The sequence below is a fragment of the Triturus cristatus genome, chromosome 10 (genome assembly GCF_964204655.1).
Source record: "Triturus cristatus chromosome 10, aTriCri1.1, whole genome shotgun sequence".
In the NCBI taxonomy this organism is placed as follows: domain Eukaryota; kingdom Metazoa; phylum Chordata; class Amphibia; order Caudata; family Salamandridae; genus Triturus; species Triturus cristatus.
In genome coordinates this window covers 277,092,292-277,114,811 of record NC_140593.1, presented here as the reverse complement: position 1 = coordinate 277,114,811, position 22,520 = coordinate 277,092,292, and the positions used below count along the sequence as shown (strand labels likewise).

At 46.1% G+C, this 22,520-nt stretch overlaps 1 protein-coding gene across 5 annotated transcripts in view; it reads left to right on the top strand.

Moving 5' to 3' along the window:
• AKAP9 (A-kinase anchoring protein 9) overlaps positions 1-22,520 on the top strand; it is a 1,384,828-nt gene that overhangs the window by 1,117,499 nt on the left and 244,809 nt on the right. For all 5 annotated transcript variants that reach the window (XM_085631105.1, XM_085631108.1, XM_085631107.1 and 2 more), the window contains one exon: positions 7,325-7,837. In XM_085631105.1, the coding sequence (XP_085487231.1) occupies positions 7,325-7,837 (513 nt within the window). The remainder of the gene's footprint in view (positions 1-7,324; positions 7,838-22,520) is intronic.

Genomic DNA, 22,520 nt, shown 5'->3' with positions numbered 1-22,520 from the left:
AGACGACCACCTTTGCGGACCTGGGGCACCTCCTTCTTGGCCTTCCGGAGGGGATTCTAGTGGTGGGGGGGGATTTTAATGCTGTTGTTTCCGGAACTGTGGATCGTCACCCCCCTAGGGATCTCCCCCGGGCCCCAGGAGTGGTTATCTGGCCTCTTGGATACCCTGGGGCTGGTGGATTGTTGGCGTCTAAAACATCCCACGCAGCTACAGTACACCTTCCATTCAGGGGCCCATGGTAGTCTCTCACGGCTAGATTATGTCCTGGTCCCTGCGGCTTATGTAGGGAGGGTGGGAGAAGTGCGCCATTTGGCACGGGGTATTTCGGACCACTCTCCGCTCTTGTTGCACTTTGATGTTTTGCCGAGGGGAGAGGGTAGAGTGGCCCCGATCAATCCCTGGTACCTGCGTGACCCCACCATTCGCGCAGAACTGATTAAATCCCTTAAGCGCTATTTTGATGAGAATGTGGGGTCTGTGTCTTCGGCGGTTTCACTGTGGGAGGCGTTTAAGACAGTACTCCGAGGAGAAGCCCTGTCCCTTGTTTCCCACTCCCGGAGGCGCGAGCGGGAGGAGGTGACCTGTGTTGAAGCTGAGATAACCGAGTTGGAGGGGGATCTAGAACGTGGGGTGACGGAGGATAAATTACATGTGCTCCAACTCAAGCAAGCGGCCTATAAGGCCCTCGTCACGGAGGCGGCCAGGGGCCTCAGTAGGGAGCAACAGGGGAGACTGTATGATGTGGGTGATAAGGCTGTTAAATTGATTGCGTGGCTGGATAAAAAAGAGAGAGCGAGTCGTGTTGTCCCGTTGATTGAGAAAATGAATGGTGTATGTGTCACTGAACCGGAGGAAATTGTCTCCTGCTTCGCGGACTATTTCCGTGGGGTATATTCTCCAGTGTCTTCCCGCTCTGAAGAGGATTCCCATGCCCTGCTCAGAGATATCGCGCTGCCTTCCCTTTCTGAGGAGGACAGAGTGTTGTTGGACGCCGCTCCAACCTCCGAAGAAATTGCCCTCGCCATACGCTCGGTCGCTTCCGGCAAGGCCATGGGTCCTAATGGTCTTCCCATCGAGTTGTATAAGCTGCGACCGGATACGCTGGCGCCGCATCTCCGTGCTATGTTCCTTGCGGCCCACTCGGTGGGTTCCCTCCCGCTAGACCAGCGTCTTGCTACCATCGTGGTTATCCACAAGGAGGGGAAGCCTCGGGACCGGGTCACATCCTATCGACCCATTTCGTTATTGAATGCGGAGCCCAAAATTCTCGCCAAGGTTCTGGCCAATCGGCTGGTCGGCGTGGTGTGTGACTTGGTCCACCAGGACCAATCCGGCTTTATCCCCCATCGTAACACAGCGCTTAACCTGCGGCGTTTGCATGGGGTGCTCGCACGTGTCCCGTTCATGCGGGAGCCGGCCATCTTGGCATCCTTGGACGCCACTATGGCGTTTGACTCACTTGAATGGCCATATATTTGGGCGACGCTCGCGAAATTTGGGTTTGGCCCAGGGTTTATCAGCTGGGTTAAATTGTTGTACTCTGGCCCACTGGCGCAGGTGGTTGTGAACGGTAGAGTGTCGGCTCCGTTTGAGTTGGGCAGGGGTACGCGGCAGGGCTGCCCGTTATCGCCGCTTCTTTTTGCGCTTGCCTTGGAGCCCCTGGCGGAGTGGCTGCGGTGGGAACCTTCTATTCGTGGTCTCCGCTGGACCCCCGAGTATGAGGACCGCGTGTCTCTATATGCTGACGATATTCTCCTGTACCTGGCTTCCCCACGTAAATCACTGATAGTCCTGGTTGATGTATTGCACTCATTTGGTCGTAACTCCGGCCTCGTCATCAACTGGGCTAAATCGTGCGTGTATGTTCTCTCTGGGGAGGCTCCTATCCTTCCGCGGGGCTGTCCTATCCAGATCGCCCCGCAGGGATTTAGGTACCTGGGTATCTTCATCACCCTAGACGCGGAGGCCCGGTATGATCGAAACCTGCTGCCCCCCCTCCAGCGCCTGAAGGAGGATGTCGTGCGTTGGCGACGTTTGCCGCTCTCGCCGCTCGGCCGGGCGGCATTGTTTAAGATGATGTCGCTGCCGCGTTTCCTGTACGCTCTGCAGAATACAATGGACCTCGTCCCGGCGCGCTACTTCCGCGAGGTGGAGAGCTTGCAACGCCGCCTGTTCTGGGACGGGAGACCGCGTATCGCCCTGGCGAAGCTGACGCTCCCGTGGTATGACGGGGGGATTGCCCTCCCGGATATTAAACGGTATTATTGGGCCTCCCAGCTGGCTGCGATTAATCACGGCCTATACGGGCCCGCCCTAAACCCGGCCTTTGAAATGGATAAGATGCTACTGCCGGGTGGTGACTATAATCGAGCGCTCTACTCCAGCTCGCTCGACGCACGTCTTACGGGCCCCACGCGTGTCATGGTAAGAGTGTGGCACGCGGCTAATGCAGCGATGGGGTGGAAGGATCGTTTGACCCGGGCGTCACCACTGTACGCATCTGAGCAGTTGGGCTCCCTGTGGACCTCGAAGGGCTTCGAGAAGTGGGACATGATAGGCATTAGCAGGGTGGGGGATCTCTGGACGAGGGGGGGATTCAAAACGTTCGGGATGCTGCAGACGGAATTCCAGTTGCAAGACAGGGAGTACTTTCGGTATATGCAGATCCGTCATGCACTATGCTCCGCCTTCCCGGACGTTGCCTCCATCCCGGAGTACTCCCCTCTGGAAGATAGAGTGCTGGATGGACATGTCCCGGAAAGCACGATCTCGTTAATTTATAAAAAACTGATCAATGACCGCGTGGGATTGCTGCTTGATCTTCGCGAGGCTTGGGTTGCCGATGGATTGGAGCTGGACGACGAGGACTGGGTCTCTGCGGTGGCCTCCCCGAAAGAGGTGGCCATACCGGCCCGCCTTCGCTTCGTCCAGCTCAAGATACTCCATAGGGTCTACATAACGGGGCCAAGGCTATTGCGAATGGGCTATGCTGTGGACGGGTTGTGTAAGCGTGGGTGTGGTTCTTTGGGGACCTTTCTTCATATTTTGTGGGAATGCCCAGAGGTGGAGCGATTCTGGCGTGGTGTGCATGAGGTCCTGCGGGTGGTTACGCGTGTGCCGCTGCTGCCCGAAGCGAGGAGATGCCTGTTGAACGTGTGGGAACCAACCGACTATTCGGCGCCACAGACGTGGTGGGTGACTCTGGGATATATGGTGGCCAAGCGCGATATTGCTCAACTGTGGGGTTCCCAGAGGCCCCCGACTGTTTCGGCCTGGAAGGAAAATATGGACTGGTGCATGTTTCGGGAAAAGGTGGTGTATGTAGCGAGAGGTAAGCCTGGGACATGGGTGAAAGTGTGGGGTCTCTGGAACGCCTACCGTGGTGGAATCTGCGCCCCGCCGTTATTGCCCGATCCATCGCCTGCCCCGTCCCCTTAGCCGGTTTAGCTCTCCGGTACCGGGCACTGAGTTCACCCAGTCCCTGTTCTGACCTTCTCCCCCCCCTTGATACTCCTATGGTTTGGTAGGGTCCCCCTTCTAGGGGAGCACATGCTGCTGTTTTCGATCGTGGGTTGCCTTGTGGTTGGATTTTGTTTGTTGTTATTTATGTTTAAAAGAAACCGTCATGTGGGGTCCGTATGGTGTGGCCATCAACGCGGCTGACTCCTGTATGTTTCCCTTTGCCGCTGCCTGCGCTCCACTGTGTGTATCTTATGCTCCTCTTGTTTGCTAGCGGCCGGCCTGAAGGTTGTAGGCCCATCTTTGTATATTCTTTGAATTTTGTAATAAACGGTTTCAACAAAAAACAAAAAAAAAAAAAACAGACAACTCTCCAGTTTCATGGAAGCCCATGATTGCCTTCACCCTTCCCAATCTGGATTTAGGAGGGGACACAGTACCGAATCCGCCTTGCTGCGCTGAAAAGTGCCTCGGCCTCTTGTCTTCTAAGGGAACTCAACTGTCTTACAGTGGATAAGAGAATTAACTTTTAAACCTAGAGCTATTTTCACAGAGCAGGGGCTGGCCCGTGGTATCTTTATGAACTCGATAAAGCCTATCACCTTTCCTGTTCCCTCTGTTCCAGTGATCTTTCTTTGTGCATGGTCCCTTTAGGAAAACGCACACGCATAGGAAGCTGCTCTTTTGCTTTTTTCGGGCCCCAAACTGTGGAACACACTCCCAGAAACTCTGAGAAGTTTCCATCACTGACAATCTTTTGTAGACAGCTGAAGACCTTGCTGTTCTGAGCTAGTGAAACCGGGATAGACCAGACCTGATGTTTTAGCACCGGAAAACCCCAAAGGGATAGCTGAGCACTTTATAAAACTTCTTAATAAAAATAACCTCACACCCTACACAAGGACCGAAGGAGAGAAAGATGCATTGTACATTACATGTAGGCTGCATCGTAAAAAATTCGATTTTCTGGTCAATGTTAAAGAAAATCTAGATTCTGTAAAAGGTGCTGATTTGAATATGAGACTTTAGATATCCACAAAATCTTAATACTTAAAGACATGTAGGCTTATATTAAGCTTGGTTCAAATCTTATTTAATACATTAATTGCAACTCCTTCTATGGGAATTTTACTGTAATACAGTGATCACCATGTGACTGCCACACCCGCATACAGCTGTGGCACAGGTGAAGGATTTCTAACAGCCTGTGCTGCTTATAAATGGCTGATTGCAAAACGTTGGCACGCACAACTCTCTCCTGAGGAAGCGAGCTTGGGGCTAGTGTGCCCTGTCGTGTGGGGCCTGCCTTCTACTAAAGGTTCTGCACCAGGACAGGTCACATTGTTCACAGTTAGTGATATTTTAGATCATTGCTCTGTAGATGGAGAATGCATGGGAAGTAGACAGTCACAGACTCCGCAGATGCAACAGAAAGAATAATAGGGCGTCTGACAGACTCTTAGTTATAATAGCGTTAATGTGAAACAATTTGTGATTTCATACCGTAGTAGGAGACCGCTGTTACAATAACCCAACTATTAATTAACTAATTGTTTTGGTCTTTGAAGAACAAATGGCAGAGTCAAATGACCAGATTCAAGCCTGCACAAAGATTTGAGTGGCAGCTTCATTAGCCTAAATGGTATCCATTAGCGAAAAAGATTTCAGTGTACAGAGGCATATTTGTTATGACTTTTGCATAGTAACATATATCACCAGGAGGACAAAGTTCCTACGGGCGGGTGCAAAAAGTCACCCAAGCCCTAAAAGAGGAAAAAAGAGAGTGAAAGAGTTCCTAGTTAAAAACCCACTCAGGTCAGTGGAAGACCACTCTATGTCCTCTGTTGCCCTCACACACCCCGAAAGGTGTCATGCTTCATCATCGGGCGGTTGCTCCTCGTGGGGCCGGCGCTGCAATTCCCCACGGGCCCCCGAAGGGTCACTTTGACGGAGATCTTTTAAGAACCACCGGATGGTGCATGTGGGTGTGTGAAAAAGTGGGTTCGGTGTAGAGGGTAAAAAGGGTGCGTGCAAGTTTGTGAAAATATGGAGGGTCATCATGCAGCGAATCATATAGATGTACCCTGAGCAGAAATAAACTGCTAAAAAAATGTACCCTGTAGGTACATTACGCCCAGGAATCATGGATCAAAGGCCAACATGTTTCGCGCCTCTTGTGCCCAAAGGGTCGGTGGCGCTTCATCAGGACCATATTCTTTTTTTTAAAAAAGGTGCACGTGAAATTATATAAACAAGTTAAAAATACCCTCAATATCGGTCTGGGCAATTGCCTGTACACCCTCAGTATGGTAACAGGTCAACGATGTAAATCGCTCCAGATAAATATCCTCAATATCGGTCTGGGCAATTGCCTGTACACCCTCAGTATGGTAACAGGTCAACGATGAAAATCGCTCCAGATAAATATCCTCAATATCGGTCTGGGCAATTGCCTGTACACCCTCAGTATGGTAACAGGTCAACGATGAAAATCGCTCCAGATAAATATCCTCAATATCGGTCTGGGCAATTGCCTGTACACCCTCAGTATGGTAACAGGTCAACGATGAAAATCGCTCCAGATAAATATCCTCAATATCGGTCTGGGCAATTGCCTGTACACCCTCAGTATGGTAACAGGTCAACGATGAAAATCGCTCCAGATAAATATCCTCAATATCGGTCTGGGCAATTGCCTGTACACCCTCGGTATGGTAACAGGTCAACGATGAAAATCGCTCCAGATAAATATCTGACTGGTAAAGGATGGATACTCCATCAGTTAGGCGCATAGTAACCCCTGGGACCATTTACCCTGTTGGTTAGAGAGGAGTCGGAAGTCACCACCGTCACGCAGAGCTTTGCCGCCAAAAGTCAGCAGCTTTACTGGGACCTCGTCCAACAGCTATGCAACCTTGTGGAGCCTTTCTGGGGCAGTGTCTGCTGCTTGCACAGCTGAAGATCATGGCAATCCATTTCAGAGACTAAATCCGAAGGTAAAACTTCTGACCGGGTCAAACCTGGTTTCTGTAGGCGACCCACGCTCCATCATGGTCAGCCTCAAATTGCTCTCAGGTAGGGGTCTACTGAGATCAGGTGACCTTAGTTGGTGCTAAATGCTTTTTGGTGCTATTTATAACCATTACGTTTAAAAATTAATATTTCAAGTTCCCCTAATTAAATTATTGTTCCTTGGTGTCATTTTATTTAGTAAAATTTACTTTATCTTTCTAAATTGATTTATAATTTTTCTTGTGCTGTGCTTTGACTTGATCACTGTTTTGGTACTGCATAAATTCTTTTCACATTGCTTCTAAATTAAGCCTGGCTGTTCTGTGCCATAGCTACCAGAGAGTTGAGCTCTGGTTATTTCAGTAACATAAGTGGCTTACCCTGACAAGGATTTTAGTTATCCCTTAAGGTGGGTCATCTCCCCCTAAACTAATCCCCACATTTCTAACATTCTTATTTTATTCTCTCGCTGCATATCCTAACAGCTACCTAGTTAGAAGACAAACATCTACATTTTCTTTCATGCACTGTACTGAATAAATTATCTCTCCCAATTTTTCAGTATGTTATAAAATTATTACTGAATCTGTTGTTTAGTATGGCGTCAATAAATGTGACATACACACAAACCAGTTCTATATTGCCTATTTTAAGATTGGCACTGAATATAATATGTAATTAGCAGTGTGTAGTTATAGTGTGCTTATTTGAGTGTGAAAACATTTTTAAATAATTTCATTGAGCTGACCACCAATTTTAGTCAACATCTGACCAAAAGTTACTCTTGTATCTTAATTTGATATTCATTCTTGTAGAAGTGTAGTAATCCCATCTTTTGTTGTTTGCGTTCTAGGTAAAGGAATCCAATTTTACTCGTCTTCAGGAAGACTTGTATCATGTGAAACAGAGCTTGGCTGAAGCAGAAATTAAGATGGCACAATATGGGCAATGTAGTGAACAGCACGTTGGACAAGATCAGAACGACAATGGTATTAATCCAGACCGTGTTTGGTCTGTAGATGGTTCACATTTTATTAAATCTGCTGCCTCATCCCAAACAGAGACACCAGTGAGTGTCAATAACAGCAATCAAACCATCACAGTTCACCAAAAAGATGCAGAAATTCAGATTGATTTGACCGGCCCAGAAAATGAATCTTCAGAGACGGTCTCAGAAGTCATAAGTCAGTACACGGAAAAGATTGGACAGATGCAGGAACTGCATGCTGCTGAAATTATGGACATGGAAGCCAGGCACATATCGGAGGCAGACTCCTTGAGAAGGGAACAATATGTTACAGTTCAAGCCTTGATGGAAGAATGTGATGCGTTGAGGGCTGTGATCGAAAGTCTTAGCACCAAACAGGTTGGTGCTGTTTATTACTTTACGCCTATCTATGTTAGCACAGTGATTGAAAGGAGGACTGTGGTAGCCTTTTACTATTCACCTCCGTAAAATTTATTAAAATGCTAAAGTGAATTGTTTTGTGGTACTGCTGCTAGCGAGCACATAATGCCTTGATAAGTCATAGTCATGGTCCCTGAAATTATGCGGCAGAGGAGCACCAAATTATGCAGCAAGAAAAATCTAATTATGCAGCGTAGTGCAGCTCATTTTTTTAAATAGTAGTTCTTCATTGTTTTGTAATTCTTACACTTGGATATACTGTCTGGGAAAAAGTTTCATCTCACTATTACCCGTTTAACAACCAAATAAAGAAATAAGAAGCTGCAAGATGACCAGCTAACCTTAGCTGATAGGGCCTTCCACTGTGTATGAACACATATCTCCAGGTTTTTAGTAAATTAGTAATGTCTGAACTAGAAAAAAATTATTTTGTTTGAAATCTGCAGATTATGCAGCAGAAGATGGATTATGTGGCAAATGCGTCAAATCCATAGTTAATGCGAAACAAGCTGCGACTACAGAATCACCTAATTCTAGTCGCTCTTGTCATAGGTCTGTGACTGTGACATTGACTTTGATTCCCCCTTGCCATATATTGATCAGCTACAAAGCAATACCTAGCTGCTTTACTTGTGTAACGCAGTGAATGTTGTATTGTTAAAGGAAACATTTTATTAAACTTCCAGCATATGTGCAAATAATTCCTTAGCAACCATTACCTTGCTAATTCTAGCAGAACCTCTAAAGGAAAAAGTCTTGATGCTGATAAATGGGTGGTTTTGAAGACTTTTTTGCATCACACCTTACCTCCAGTTAAAAAGGTGTCCTGAGCGGAGGAAAAAAGTCTATTTATTTTGTAAGTGAGCAGAGTAGAGCCTCCCAGATAATATTCTATATTTGTTTTTTTGAACATCTGTCTGAAGGACAATTTGCGCGTAGAGAGTTAATATGTTGGACGTTTTCACACACACCCAATTCTTCGCCTAAATGTTTTATGACCTCCCCATATATGAAGTCGATGTGGCTATGCATGTACTTAGCCTGCGGAACTTGCCATTTATTTCAATTTCAAAATTTGATATATAAGTAGGACATTACTCTCTGCTTTGCATAATAATCCTATGTCCTTTCTCCTCCCTCTTTGTCCATTCCCCATCTCGCCTTCTTTTAAAGCGCACCCAAGTAGACATTGTATCCATACTTGAATCTGTGAATGCTTACTTTGGATCCCCTTGGTAATTCCAAACCTAGATTATTAAACCTCAATCCTTTTTTTACTGAGAGTTTTGTCATGCCTCACCACACTTTTTAACCAGCCTCTCCACTTGGCAGTCATTCTTAGTGCCTGAGATCAGTGTCTGTTTTACCTTGTCTCAGGGCGTAAATAGCTAACTATCCTTCTCATTTAGCTAGCCACAAATCTCCCGAATTCTGGTTACTTGTTCCAAAACACTGAATAAAAGTGTTTTAGCTATCTTCTTTAATATGAATAACACAAAGTCCTTTATAGATGATTAGATATTGTTAATTAAACTTACAAAACCCGCAATTAGTAATGTTGCAAAAATCAATCCAGTCCGTGATTCATGGATCCATGTAACAGATTTCAATAATAGTCTTCAGATATACGAAAAATGATTTTATTGATCAATCTCCATCTCCACTTGCTATAATCAGTATGTCAGCCCAGCCAACACGTTTTATCCCACAAGGGAACTTCATCAGGGATGTATTTACATAAGCATCACTTGTTCACATCAAGCGCCAATACAGGTATTTTTTCTGTTTTACATTTCTTTGTCACACATTATCTCTAGCTTAACTAAAGTCTAATGTTGCCCAGTTTGAAACTAGGGAACAAGGCTCCTCAATTTGAGGAGTGCAGAACACAGGCCGTACGTGAAATCAACTTCACGTTTGTCGTCCTTTGTTAATCTTTTGGGATTTTTCTAAATATTATCTGAGGTCTCCACTCCATGAGACCTCGTATGTTTCGATCTTCACCTCCTATATTCACCACTGTCACTTTCCTTCCCTGCTATCCGTAGTCCTCAGGGCCTCCTTGTAATACTTGATACAGTCAACCATCCTGAAAAGAATCCTCTTCTTCCTTGACATCACTGGTACGTCTATGGACTGCTTTTATTCAACCTACCTAATCAACGTTTTTTTATGTCTCTTGTGCTCTTCACACCTTCTGCCAATCCCCACTAAATGTAGGCATTAACCAAGGCTCCGTTTTGGTGGTACTCCTCTATTGCGTCCACATTTACAGTGCTGTCTTCCTTTGTCACCTCATTTCAGATGACACATCCTTCACTTCTTTCCTCTTGCACGTTTAAGCTTGAATCCTGAACAGCTTCCCAGCTGTATAACACCAGATGGCTCTCTGATCACTCATGCAGATTTCCCCAAAACAAAGTTCTACATCTCCAGTTGCAGTTCCTATTCTCCAGGCAGCTTGTCACACCCAGTGGTTTTAATACTGGGCAATGTAACTCCCTCTTTTTCTGTGAGAGACTCTGGAGTGCTGTGTTACTCTAGCGTGTGAGTAGTCTTTAAACTCCAGTACAATGCAACATCTCCTAAAGGACAAAATAAATGTTTGCCTTTCCTCCCCTTTCAATCAGCAAAGTCCTATTTAACAATTTAGATATGGGTAAACAGTTTTATTGTTACAAATCTTTGTATGGCTCCTTCACACTTCTATTTCCCCTAAACACATTTGTTGATAATACCTCAAAACCAATCAAGACGCTAGTTACGATTCATTCTGAGTTCCCCGTGTCCATCAGTAATGCAGCTGTTGATACAGACCTCAAAAGAGGCCATGCTGCAGATCTTCTGTACTCTACCAAATCCCTCCAGAGCACCTTTGGGCTTCATGTATTGGAGGAGGCCTCTTGTCAGGTTACCTCCGGCAGATTCGTCCCAGACACTGACTGTGCCTCCCCCGGCTCCTAGCCCCGCAGTGCGCTCTGACACCCTTTGCAGCCCCAAGACCTGTGCCTTGGCACCATGCGTGGATGCCGGAAACACGCCACCAAAGCCAGAAGGAGATCCCATAATCCTTTCGGACACGGAAGCAAATCCAACATGACCTCGCACAAATTTGCGCCCACCTCAGCCTATGACTCAACCCTAATCAGAATCCAGTACACTTTCTCTGCATTTCAGATTTTCAGACCCAGAGCCAAAAGATAATAATGATAATGACACCTCTCAATTATATGATGCTGAAAACCTGTTTCATAACCGGAAAGAGGCTAGTTACCTTGATAGATTGTCTGACACTGGCCTAAATTATCCCTCTGCCCCCGCTACAGAGGAGTCTGCCTCATTTGCCATGGTAATAAGACAAGCAGCAGAAGTACTTGACCTCGATCATCTTAGAAAAAACAAACATACTGCAGCCATGGCAGACCTCTCCTCCCCTTTAATGAAGCACTGGCGGACACTCTTTTGGGCACCTTTTTGAAACCAGGCTCTTGCCCTCCCATCAATCGACAACTAGCCAGGAAACACAGGCCAGCTCTGGGGTGCCTGTCTTTCCTCCTTCAGCACCAAACACCTAAGAGTCTTGTGGACAAGGCCTAAAGCAGTGGGTTGAACCCAAATGTTTTCTCGAACACCGCCACAGATTTCAACCACAGTGTCGAAACTCATGGAGGCTTTTGGAAAGTGCATGTTCTCATTGCCAATCTTTGCCCTCAGCGTTATTTCAGTCCATTATTTGCGTGTTGTGGGAAATGGTGGCCAATATCTTCCCAGCAGTCCCAGTTTGCCTTCCTGAAATTTTTAAAATCATTCAGGATGGCCAAGACTGAGCAAAATACGTGATTAGGTCGGGCCTGGACACTACAGACTGTCTGGGTAGGGCAGTTGGAACTATTGCTGTGCTTTGCCGCCACACCTGGATACATTCTTCAGGATTCTCAAGTGTTGTCCAACAATCACTCATGAACATGCCCAACAATCACTCATTAACATGCCCTTTGACTGCAGCCATCTGTTTGGAGATGAGGCAGAATTGGCATTGGAACACTTTAAAGCGAGCAAGGTAACAGTTTGATACCTCAGGTTAGAACCACCTGCATGGTAGTTTGCCCAACACCTCTTTCCAGGCTTCAGAAGAGGCTTACAGCTGAGGCTACATCAGGCATTGCCTCACCATTAACAGGCCTCTCAAACATTTTGATCCATAGTGTGGTGATCCAGCCGATAGCATCCAGGCCCCCGGAAATATCCAATCTGCCACCAGCCTCAGTGGCCCCCCTTCATAACCCCTTTAGTTTGCCCTCAGCGGCACACAGTTAACCTGTTGGAGGCTAGATAACTTAACTCAATGGGTGGCAGAGCATTACATTGAGGCGATGGGTGCTCTAAACTGTCCAACGTGGCTATGCCTTACCCTTCCTTTACACTCCTCCAGACATGCCACTGACACCATAGTGACTGACGTAGGAAACTTGTCCATTCTTCAATATGACGTTAAACCTCTCTTTGAAAAGGGAGCTATAGAGAGGGTGCCGGCATCAGATGTCTGGACTGGGTGCCCCGCGCGTTACTTTCTGGTGCCAAAGAAGGACATAGGACTTTGGCCTATTTCAGATCTCCACCCTCTGAACTTCTTACTCACAGAGGACAAGTTCAAAAGGCTCACTCTGGCACAATTGCTGTCTGCCCTAGGACGTCCAGTATGCCTATTTTCTCATCCCTACCCTGCTGTCCCATAAATGAGACCTGTGGTTCCAATTACACCATGAGCACTTTGTTCTCGGTGCTCCTCTTTGGCTTTACAAGTGTTTACTAAAGCAGTGGTGTTGGTCACTGCCCATCTTCAGATGTTGGGATTACCGGTCTTCCCCTATCTCCATGACTGGATATTGAAGGTGGGCTCACCACAGACAGTCATAGACCACCTCCAGACGGCCAATCTCTGGGGTTCTCCATCAACGTGCCAAAGTCACACCTGACTCCTTCATAGCAGTTTCCTTTCATTGGTACACGTTGCTATTTTGATCTTCCCTCTGCCTTAGCCAGTCCTGGACATTTGGACTATGGTTCTGATGTTTCAGTGCTTTACCCAGGTCTCAGTGAGAGCAGCTCTGAAACCTCCTGGCCTCCTGCATCCTACTGATGTACCACACCAAGTGAAACATGTGGACTCTGAGGTAGGATAGGAAGTTTCAGTTGGCTCAGCACCAAGGGAAACTCTCAGGTTCCATTCAGGTGTCAGAGGAGACTGAGAAAGATCTGTATTGGTGACTGCTAGACTGCAGTTGGACCTGTGGCAGTTGCCTCTTCCTACCCCACCCACACTAAGAGATTGAGACAGATGCATTGTGGCTGAGTTGGGGGGGGGGGGCTATATAGGACAGGTGGAGATCAGAGGACTGTGGTCTGTTTGCCACTCCCACATGAACCTGCTGGAGTTGTGGGCTATTTGCTTGGCACCAAAAGCCTTCATTCCATGCATCAGTGAAACACAGGTACAGTTTATCACAGACAACCCTTCTGCCATGTGGTGCTGCACCAAGCAGGGTGGAGTGGGGTTGTGTATCCCGCACCTGGAGGCTCTGCTCCTCTGGAACTAGCTGGGTTGTCAGGGCATCTCCCTAATTGTGCAGAACCTGGCAGAATGTTTAAAGGCCAGCCGGAATAATTCATCCGGCATTGTTTACTAGATCACAAATCGCGGCTGCACTCAGAAATGGTACAGCGTGCCTTTCAACAGTGCTGACAGCCATGGCTTGATTTTTTTTTGCCACCACCAAGCATGCGTCCAAACTCCTGTGCTTCCGAAGGCAGTACTTAATAAGAGACACCTTTTGGTTAGACTGGAACTCTGGACTCATTTATGCCTTCCTGCCTCCACCTCTCCTGCCCAAAGTTCTGAAGAATGCCTGGGCACAAGTGATTTTATTGGCTCTGAATTGGGTCAGGAGAGTTTGGTTCCTGGAACTTCTGGCCCTGAGCATTTGCCCTCCAATTTGGCTGCCTCTTCAGGAAACCCTCCTGTCTCAACAGCAAGACAAGGCAACCTACACCTCCATGCTTGGACATTTGAGCTCTTACAGTTGATGTTCTTTGAACTCCCTCCTGCAATAGTGAATGGGATTATGACAACCAGGCGTTGCTCCGCCAAGACTAAGCATGCTGGAAGAGGATTGCTGTTTGTTGTTCTTCCCATCACAAAACAACCCTTAAAGGCTCCGTTATCAAATGTTCTTTTTTCCTTGTCTCTGGCCCAGCAAGGCCTTGCTCTTGCAACAGTTAAAGGTTATGCCGACCTTATTAGGCTTTCTACATTTGCATGATGAACCATCTTTGTTTAAATCACCAGTTGTGATGCGCTTTTTTGCAAGGACTGAGCCATACGTTACTTATATAATTCTTTGTGATGCCCCAGTGGAAGACCACCGCAGTCTGGTTCTCACATTCTTGATGTGCACCCCATTTGAGCCAATGCACAGTTGTTTTCTATGGTTGGTCACATTTAAAACTGTGATTCTCATTGCAGTAACGTCATGCCATCGCATGAGTGAGCTGCCAGCACTTTCCATTCATCAACCGCACAGCACCACCTTTCCTGACTAGTTGGTGCTAAGGACCAAGACGGTATTACTTCCAGAAGTTGTAAACACCTTTTCATGTTGGCCAATCTATCACCCTGCTGACGTTCTTCGCTCCTCTCCATCCATCCAAGGAGGAAGAGAGACTTAAGTTTTTACATTGATCGCACCAAAACTCACTGGGAAGACGATCTGCTCTTTGTAGGTTTCTCTGGGGGAAAGAAGGGGAGTTCAGCACAGAAACAGACCCTCTCCAGATGGTTTGTACTTTGTATTAAGATCTAAGGTGGACTTCATAAGAAATAGCCTCCAGAAATCTAGCTTGCTCATTCCACCAGAGCCAAAGCCACTACGACTGCGTTAGCATGTGCTGTGGCATTTTTGGACATCTGCCAGGCTGCAATGTGGATGTCCGTTTACATGATCACAAAGCACAACCACCTGAATAGCCAGGTCCAGCAAGAAGGGCACATTGCCCATTCAGTCCTGCTGGATTTCTGAGCCATTCCACAGACCCTCTAGCTGGTGGACGTACAGCTTTGGTATCTATTCACAAGGTGAGGAATCTGCAGGAAGAAGTATCCATCAGAAGCAAATATTACTTACCTTGTGGATACTCTATACTACCACAGATTCCACACCGACCCTTCCTTTTCCTTTCTGTGGAATGGACTCCTTTGGTCCTTATTTAAAAAATGTCCTTTAGAGATCTGCAAACTGGTCCAATCTAATTACTAGGTTTGTGTTTGAAGGTGCGAACTGATATCAGAAAGAAATTGATGTCGCCACATGGAGGTGATGGTTATATTGTTGCTGCAAAGTAATTTTTAGGGTAGGATGAAACCGTTCTGAACCACACGACACTACCTACTGATACACACTAAGAAGTTCCTGAGAAACATCTCCAGACCCAGTCTGGCTCCTGGGGGTATCGACAAGGTGAGGAATCAGGGTTTAGATACACTAACCACCAGAAACAGCATTATAGATGGTAAGTAACTTGTTCACTTTGTTTACAAATCCTTTTCAGCCTTGCCTCCCCAGACACACACTCGCTTTATGTTGCTACTGCCAGACTGCCCGGCTTTCAGCTAAAAGCTTAAAAAAAAAAATAAGAGTGCCTCTGTACTGTTGGTCACCATGGTCATCCACTTCATACTTCTCAAAACCTCACCCACTCAATCTGCCACAACTTATGTTTTGAAACAAACCTTGCATCAATCTTCTGGGACTGTCAGTGACACTTCTATTCCCACGTTACGAACCCACTCTGGAAAGTGAATTGTCTTCTCACCTATGGCTGAAGGCCCTCCATTGGCTGCCCATCCACTAGAAGGGGTGCAAACGTGAAAAGATATGTACAGTGAATATTGTGGTTCAAGTCAATAATTCATAATCCTTTTAGACAATTTGAAAACGGTTTCTTTTGAACCACGAGAGGGGTACGCCATCAGTTGCGCTGACAGGTCGACGACGACGTTTCGATCCAATTACATAGGATCATCTTCAGGACCGGGTTGAAAGGTTTGAACGGTGCTGTACAAGGAGGGAAAGGAGAAGGGTAAGGGAGGGAATTGGGATAGGGTGGGTGCGCGAGGACTGGGGTACTCGGGCGGGAATGTGGCAAGTCAGCTGAGAGGATGGCGAGCCAGGGGGGTGGAGAGGCCAGGGAAGGATCAGAGACTCATATAGGATGGCGCTGGTGGGGGGGTAGGGGGTGGAGGGTGAGAGTGAGGTGGTCTCCAGGACTAGAGGCTTGAGACTAATGGGTGTTTTGGCAGTGCCTTAAGTCAATGGCGGTGTGCTCGTGGAGTGTGGCTGGGGAGGCTGCGATGACTAAACGGACACGGTCCCGTGTCCGCGGAATTAGTGGTCTGCCGGTAGTTTTTAGGTCTTGCCTAGCGTCGAATGCGCTGCTTGCTTGCGAGATCTGTTGTTGTCGGTTTGCTTTTGGAAGTGGGGTTGGTGACCTCCCTGTCTCCCTTAGGCCCCGCCCACCGGACTGGACTCGTCCTAATACCATTTCAACACGAAACACTTAGTCTTGTCAATAAAGCTGTCTTGAATTGTGTTGTTACGCTTGTTTGAAGCAGTTTAAACGTTTCCCCGTTTTTTCTGAAGTCCTAAACGACTTTCGTTTTTCTTTTAATTGCACAGTTTCTTGTCTTATTAAAACTATGAGAATAATTTATCTACCGAGACCATGCATCTTTTCCTGGAGCTTAAAACTCATATTATTGTAAGTAGCTGCAATACTTGGTGCGTTGTTTAACATCTAGATTTTTTTTCCTACAGTTCCTACTGTAGTTTTATTCTAATCTTGATTTTACATAGCGATTGCTCTGTGCTGGATACCTAATTAAGCCTGTGTGCCACGTTGTTTACAGCGGGAAGTTGGAATGTTAAATTATTGAAAACCATAAGGCTACTTTTCAAACATTGTATTATTTCTTGAGACCCGTTCTTAGACTGGTCAGCGAGGTGTAAGACAACCCTTTTGTTGATAATGCACTAGGTCTTTGCTCATGTCTTCTGGTCACCGGCCTCTCATCTGACTTTTGGGTTATTGCCGTGTCCCAGATATCCTCGCGTTGAGAATCTCGCCGGGATGTTTATTTTCCACGCTTGCGATCGGCAACTTGATGTTGCTGATCGCGAACAAGGAAAAAGTCTCGCCAGGATGTCATTTTGCTTGCTCGCGGTCGCCAACTTGATGTTGAGGACCGCGAGCAAGCAAAAAATGACCGCTGCACTACGCGACGTTACGCTACGCATGTTTGCACTGTGCTACGTGCAATTCGCATAGTGCGAAGTAGCGCAAACTTCGCAAACTACGCGAGCGTAGCGCTCTGCCCAGGCTTAGTCTGGATGAGGGTGTTTTGCTAGCAAAGCTGGAATATGGCGCACTGCTGCTTGCTACCTGTTAACATACATAAGGAAATTGTAAAAGTAACTGTTACTTAAATACAATTATAAAAAAAGTAACGTTTTTACCTCATAATATTTTCGTCATTGCTAATTTTTTCAGTAATCTTTTTTATGAGTTGTTTTCCTTTCTTTATAATTGGCTTCCGCACGTGCCTTTCACACATTCTAAAGGTTAAAACTAAATTTAGCAACATGGTAAATTATTTCAGGTTCGATAGAATGGAACAGCGAATTGTAAGGGGCGTGAAAATGCGAGATTAGGATGAATTGTTGCATGAAGATATGAAGAGAAGAGATTAGAGAGGGCGTGTGGATTTGTGAAAATATTTGATCCATGCTGGTAGAATCTATTTCGGTAAAACTGCGTGCCAACACTATAAACCCAAGCGCGGTGTTTGTTTTGTTACCCTAAGGAGAGGGACTGAGAAATAATCGGGGAGTGGAGGGTCACAGTTTTACAGGCGGAGGCTTTCAAGGTCATGCGTCCTAAGAGATTAGCAGCATGGTCTTGTTACAGCCAATAGAAACGCGATCATATTTTTCAAACCATTTGGGAATGTGTGCTTTTTTTTATCATCTTGAATTTCAGTTGCCAATCCAGGACCTAAGCAACACCATCTTGTAGCATTCTCTAGGTTAATGTCCTCTGTCCTCGGGCACTTATGTGAATGTAATGTTCCTTTGGTCTACAACGATAGATCTTCGCCTACTGTCAGCCCCACTACTCGTGTCGCCCTTGTGTTTTTAGGTCTTGGCCTGGCGAAAGCAGCGCATGCACTGCTCTGCCATGCAGAGGCCTTTTGGAATTGATATGATTCCAGCGTGCAAGCGGGGAGACAAACGAGACAGAAGATGTGCATGCGGGGATTGGATGCTTTACTGGCGGTGTGATACACTGGGGAGTTTTTTTTCTCCGCCAGTAAAGCCAGTCCCCGCGTGCACATCTTCTGCCCGCCCCTGTAAAGAGCCGTTCACGTCCCATGACGGGCCGCAAAAGGCAGCTGCGTGTTTATTTTTGCATCGCGCTTTCACCTAAAGTGAAAGCGCGATGCAATTATAAACAAGCGACTGCAGCGTATGCGGGTTCAGCATGTTGTTCAGCATGTTGGAACCTGTCCTGAGGCGTTAAGCTGTTCGTAACTACCAGTCCTCATTAAAGTTTTACATTTTCTACATGGTGTGTCATCTGTAGATGCGGTCTGGAGGGGAAACAAGTAGGTGACACACCATGAGGAGATCTCCCATCAAAATTAGATACACGAGAACCCTCATATTAACGCATGCTTATTAGTTGCAGCGTATTTTTTATTTACTTTTGAATACCTGATTGTAGGACATTTAGGAGTGGCGTACACAGGGCTGGACCCTGTGTAGTCCTGACGAAGAGCTCTGGGGAATGCTCGAAACATGTTGACGTATACTAGGGATTCCTAACCCATTACAGATAGGTTTTTCCAGTATCTTACCCCATTTTTAGACATAACAATTAGCAGCAAGTATACAATTATTTCGCCCACTAGCTAGGTATTTTTAACTTATCTCTGTCCACTCCACTACACCACTGCACCACACATAGTCTTCACAACAGTGCTCTTACGTATTTCCGCACGTCGCAGCACGCCTCAGCTCACGGCAGACTGAGATGGCCCCTATGATGAAGCATGTCACCAAGGGGAAACCCTGGTGAGTGAGGGGACTCAAGAAAGAAAGTTTTCTTTCCTGCTGATTTTCTGGCTCAGATTAAGCGAAAATCCCTCCCTTATTGCTAGGTTCAGCATGTGAACACCCAGTATGTGAGGGCACCTCTCGCACAGCACCGCACGCAGAGCGGCCAGAGTGCGAGTTTATGCGGCGGATGGCTCCGGGGGCACTCGCTTGTGAGCTCTGTTTACGGCCCGAGTTAAGGGCTCGGATTCTATTTTCCATGTTCATTTAGCACGAGCTATTACCACAACATGGTGACCACGCTTTGAGCCAGGGTACGCTCTGAGCAGATTCTCCTCCGGGCGCCTGTCTCCAACAGAGGAGGAGGATGAGAGAGCATGGTGTGGGGTGCATTCTAGCAGAGGGCTCCTCCGTCGGATTATGCCTTACCTAGTCCTGTAAGTATAATACACTTTTTACCCTACTCGGTGGTGCTCGTTTTTATCACCTTAGGAAGGATGAAAGGGTTAGTGATTTGAACCTGTGACTGTGAGGCCCCACACGGGTCCCTAGAGAGAATGCATTAACCCACTGAGCCACCAGACCGCGTTTCAAGTATACCTCTTTACTTTAAGAGAACCAATGTTTTAAGCTTCTGCACCCCACCTCCTTCCTTTAGCCAGAGTTGTTACAGCTAATGGTAATTAGCAGAGCTCTCGCTCGTCAACAAAATACACCGCTGACCGAAGGGAATTGTGGCGTGGAAGCTATTGGCAGCCACCAGTTTGCTGCCAGGAACCAAGGGTTTGTTTATAAATGCAAATTGAAGCATTGCCTCTCTTAGGAGGGATCGGAGCTGATAGAAGCATTTACGGAAAAGTTCTCATGTTAGCATTACACGGATGCAGAACAGGCAATAACTGCTGGACATCCAGATAAGACCTGTAGTAAAGATAACTTGTCTTTAGGTATCACTTCAAACTGCACTTCCGCACTTCCAAGCACTGTAAATAACAGGTGTTATATTTTATGCAATTTAATGTTTGTTCAATTTTCCGACGCAGAAAAAAACAGAACTTAATAGAAAATAAATTTGTATTAGTTGGCAAGTGTTTAACTCGCTGAGCTATCTGTCAGATTTCAAAATGATTGTGTATCCATTCATGGCTTGTTTCGCAAAGCTTCCTTTCCTTTGTTTTCTATTTTAGTTCATTCATACAGAGCTCGGGATGATGTCAGGACACTTTACCAAAATGAGATTGATTGAGACTAGATACATGATTTGGAGGATAAGTGGTCCGGCATTATTATAGAACATTATTATAGTCGTTGTGGGTGTTTCGCTGTTTGCTGCTGCACAGACAAGGTGGGGGGTGTCTCTGGTGTGTTCTGATGGGTGTTAGTATGTGCATATCATGGGGTGAGTGCTATTGTACGCACAGATATAGAAAAATATGGGCCTAATTAGGACTTTCACTGTTATGGTGGGGGGGGGGGAGGACAACCCCTCCTGAAATTACAGTTACAGTGTGTATCACCTGTGACTTCTGTGCTGATACCGGTTTTTGGCTCACAATGGGGAATAACATACTGAGTGCGAAATTACAGCACCCCTTGCTGCTGTTTTCCCACCATTACTTGGTCAAATACCTGCTTTTGGCAAGTGGATCTGTGTCTTTTGGCAAGTGGATCTGTCTGGGTTTTACTGTACTCAGTAGTAAAACATGTAAAGTAAAATCCTGTGCTCGGCATACTACCACCCCACCGGTTTTTTGGTGCTTCTCTTTAAGCTTTTGTCAAGGGCCTATTACGCAGTAACAGACATGCCCCTAAACCAAGCCAAACCTATTGGCTTTGCCAGTGCTTGTAACCAGTATTGGATATTTCATTTTGTTGTGAATAATTAGAACTGAAATATTGTTCAGTTATGAAATATGAGTGAATTAAACCTTTGAAGATCTGCGGAAGGGGTGCTAGTCTTCAGAGTGTCTCAAACATTCCCTTCCTTCCAGTCACATTACTTTACTTTGCAGTCTATCTGCCACACACCTACACCCAGGGCTTTAAGTGGGATGAAAAAATTAGGGGCGGTCCCTGAAATGAGCCTAAATTAATTAAGGGCGTGGCATAAACATATACACTAAAATTAGTACTGAGTTGCATCCAAGTGTTTATAAAGGGCACAATTGAATTGTGGCTGAAGGTAGTGTGCGTTTCTCTGAACTCCTGTCAGGGGCAAAAAGGTGTTCAGAAATTGTGGTTGTTCAATCTTCAGCGCCGCTGCGAGGCACACAGAGCAACGTTCCGGTGTGCCGCTTGCCCTTGTGATTCTATGCAAATCTGTGTGGGATCAGTGGTTCTGTGTACTCTAGAGGAATTATGCACTAGACAAGAGCAATATGCTGCCTGTAAAAAAAAAAAAAAAGTAACACAACATCCTTGAACAAGCATTAAAAATGCAATAGGTCTCGCGTTTTATTAAGTTAAAGCCATTTGCTTTGCTATACAATACCATTAGCAAAGCAAATGGCTTTAACTTAATCAAAGACGCGACCTATTGCATTTTCAATGCTTGTTTAAAGTGTTTTCGCGTGAGTGATTTGTTAACGAGCTATGGTTACCTCGCTTCTGGGCGCTTCAGTTTTATATTTTCACATGAATTGTGCCAGGGTGGGTCGGTACACTGCGTTGCCCTTCATATCATTGCGGATGCCCACGTGCTTGCCTCGAAAGAAAGACCTGATGCTTACATCTTCAGTGTGTTTACTGTGATTGATGCGATCACTGGCGGTTGAGGGTGGACTCCTTTTGAAGATGGATTCTCCTTGACCTTTTCCTGTTCTCAGTGATGTAAACTGAGTCACCACCGTCTGCTTTCAGCTGCTGCCTCTCATTGATGCCTGGCCTAGGCCAGTGCTGGCATTAGTTAGGTCCCTATTTGTTTTTTGTTTTTAAAGCTCTTTTTCCAGTCTTAACTCTTCATGAAGTCACTCTGTGGACTCCCTTTTCTGAGGTTGAAACCTACGCCGTGACCGTTTAACACCTGTGGAAAGTAAAATAAGGCATAAATAAAAGGCATTGTCGTTTATAATGGCAATAGCTCAAACTCTTACAAATGCGAGACCTATTGCATTGCAAAGGCTTGTTATTTTTTCTATTCCAAGTTTTACCTTTCTCAGTTTCGGCTTGAGGGATGTCCCGCCACCGAGACAAGCAGTAAATAATAATTAAACATGTTTTGTCCGTTTTCTATGTCAGTCACTCACCCCCTCTACTTAACACCAACTGGAGTACGAAGGCCAGTGTCTTATCAGTGCAAGCAGTTTCAGTACAAAGCTCATTTGTAGTATTGCTCGCGCCTCTTCCTTTCTGCAGTGGCTGAGCAATTTGCTATCACAATGAATATTGCTGCTGCCCTTGATAAATTAAACAGCATAGCTGTATCGAAATTAGTACACATTGTAATTCCGGTGTGTTGTTTAAGAAAGAGATAC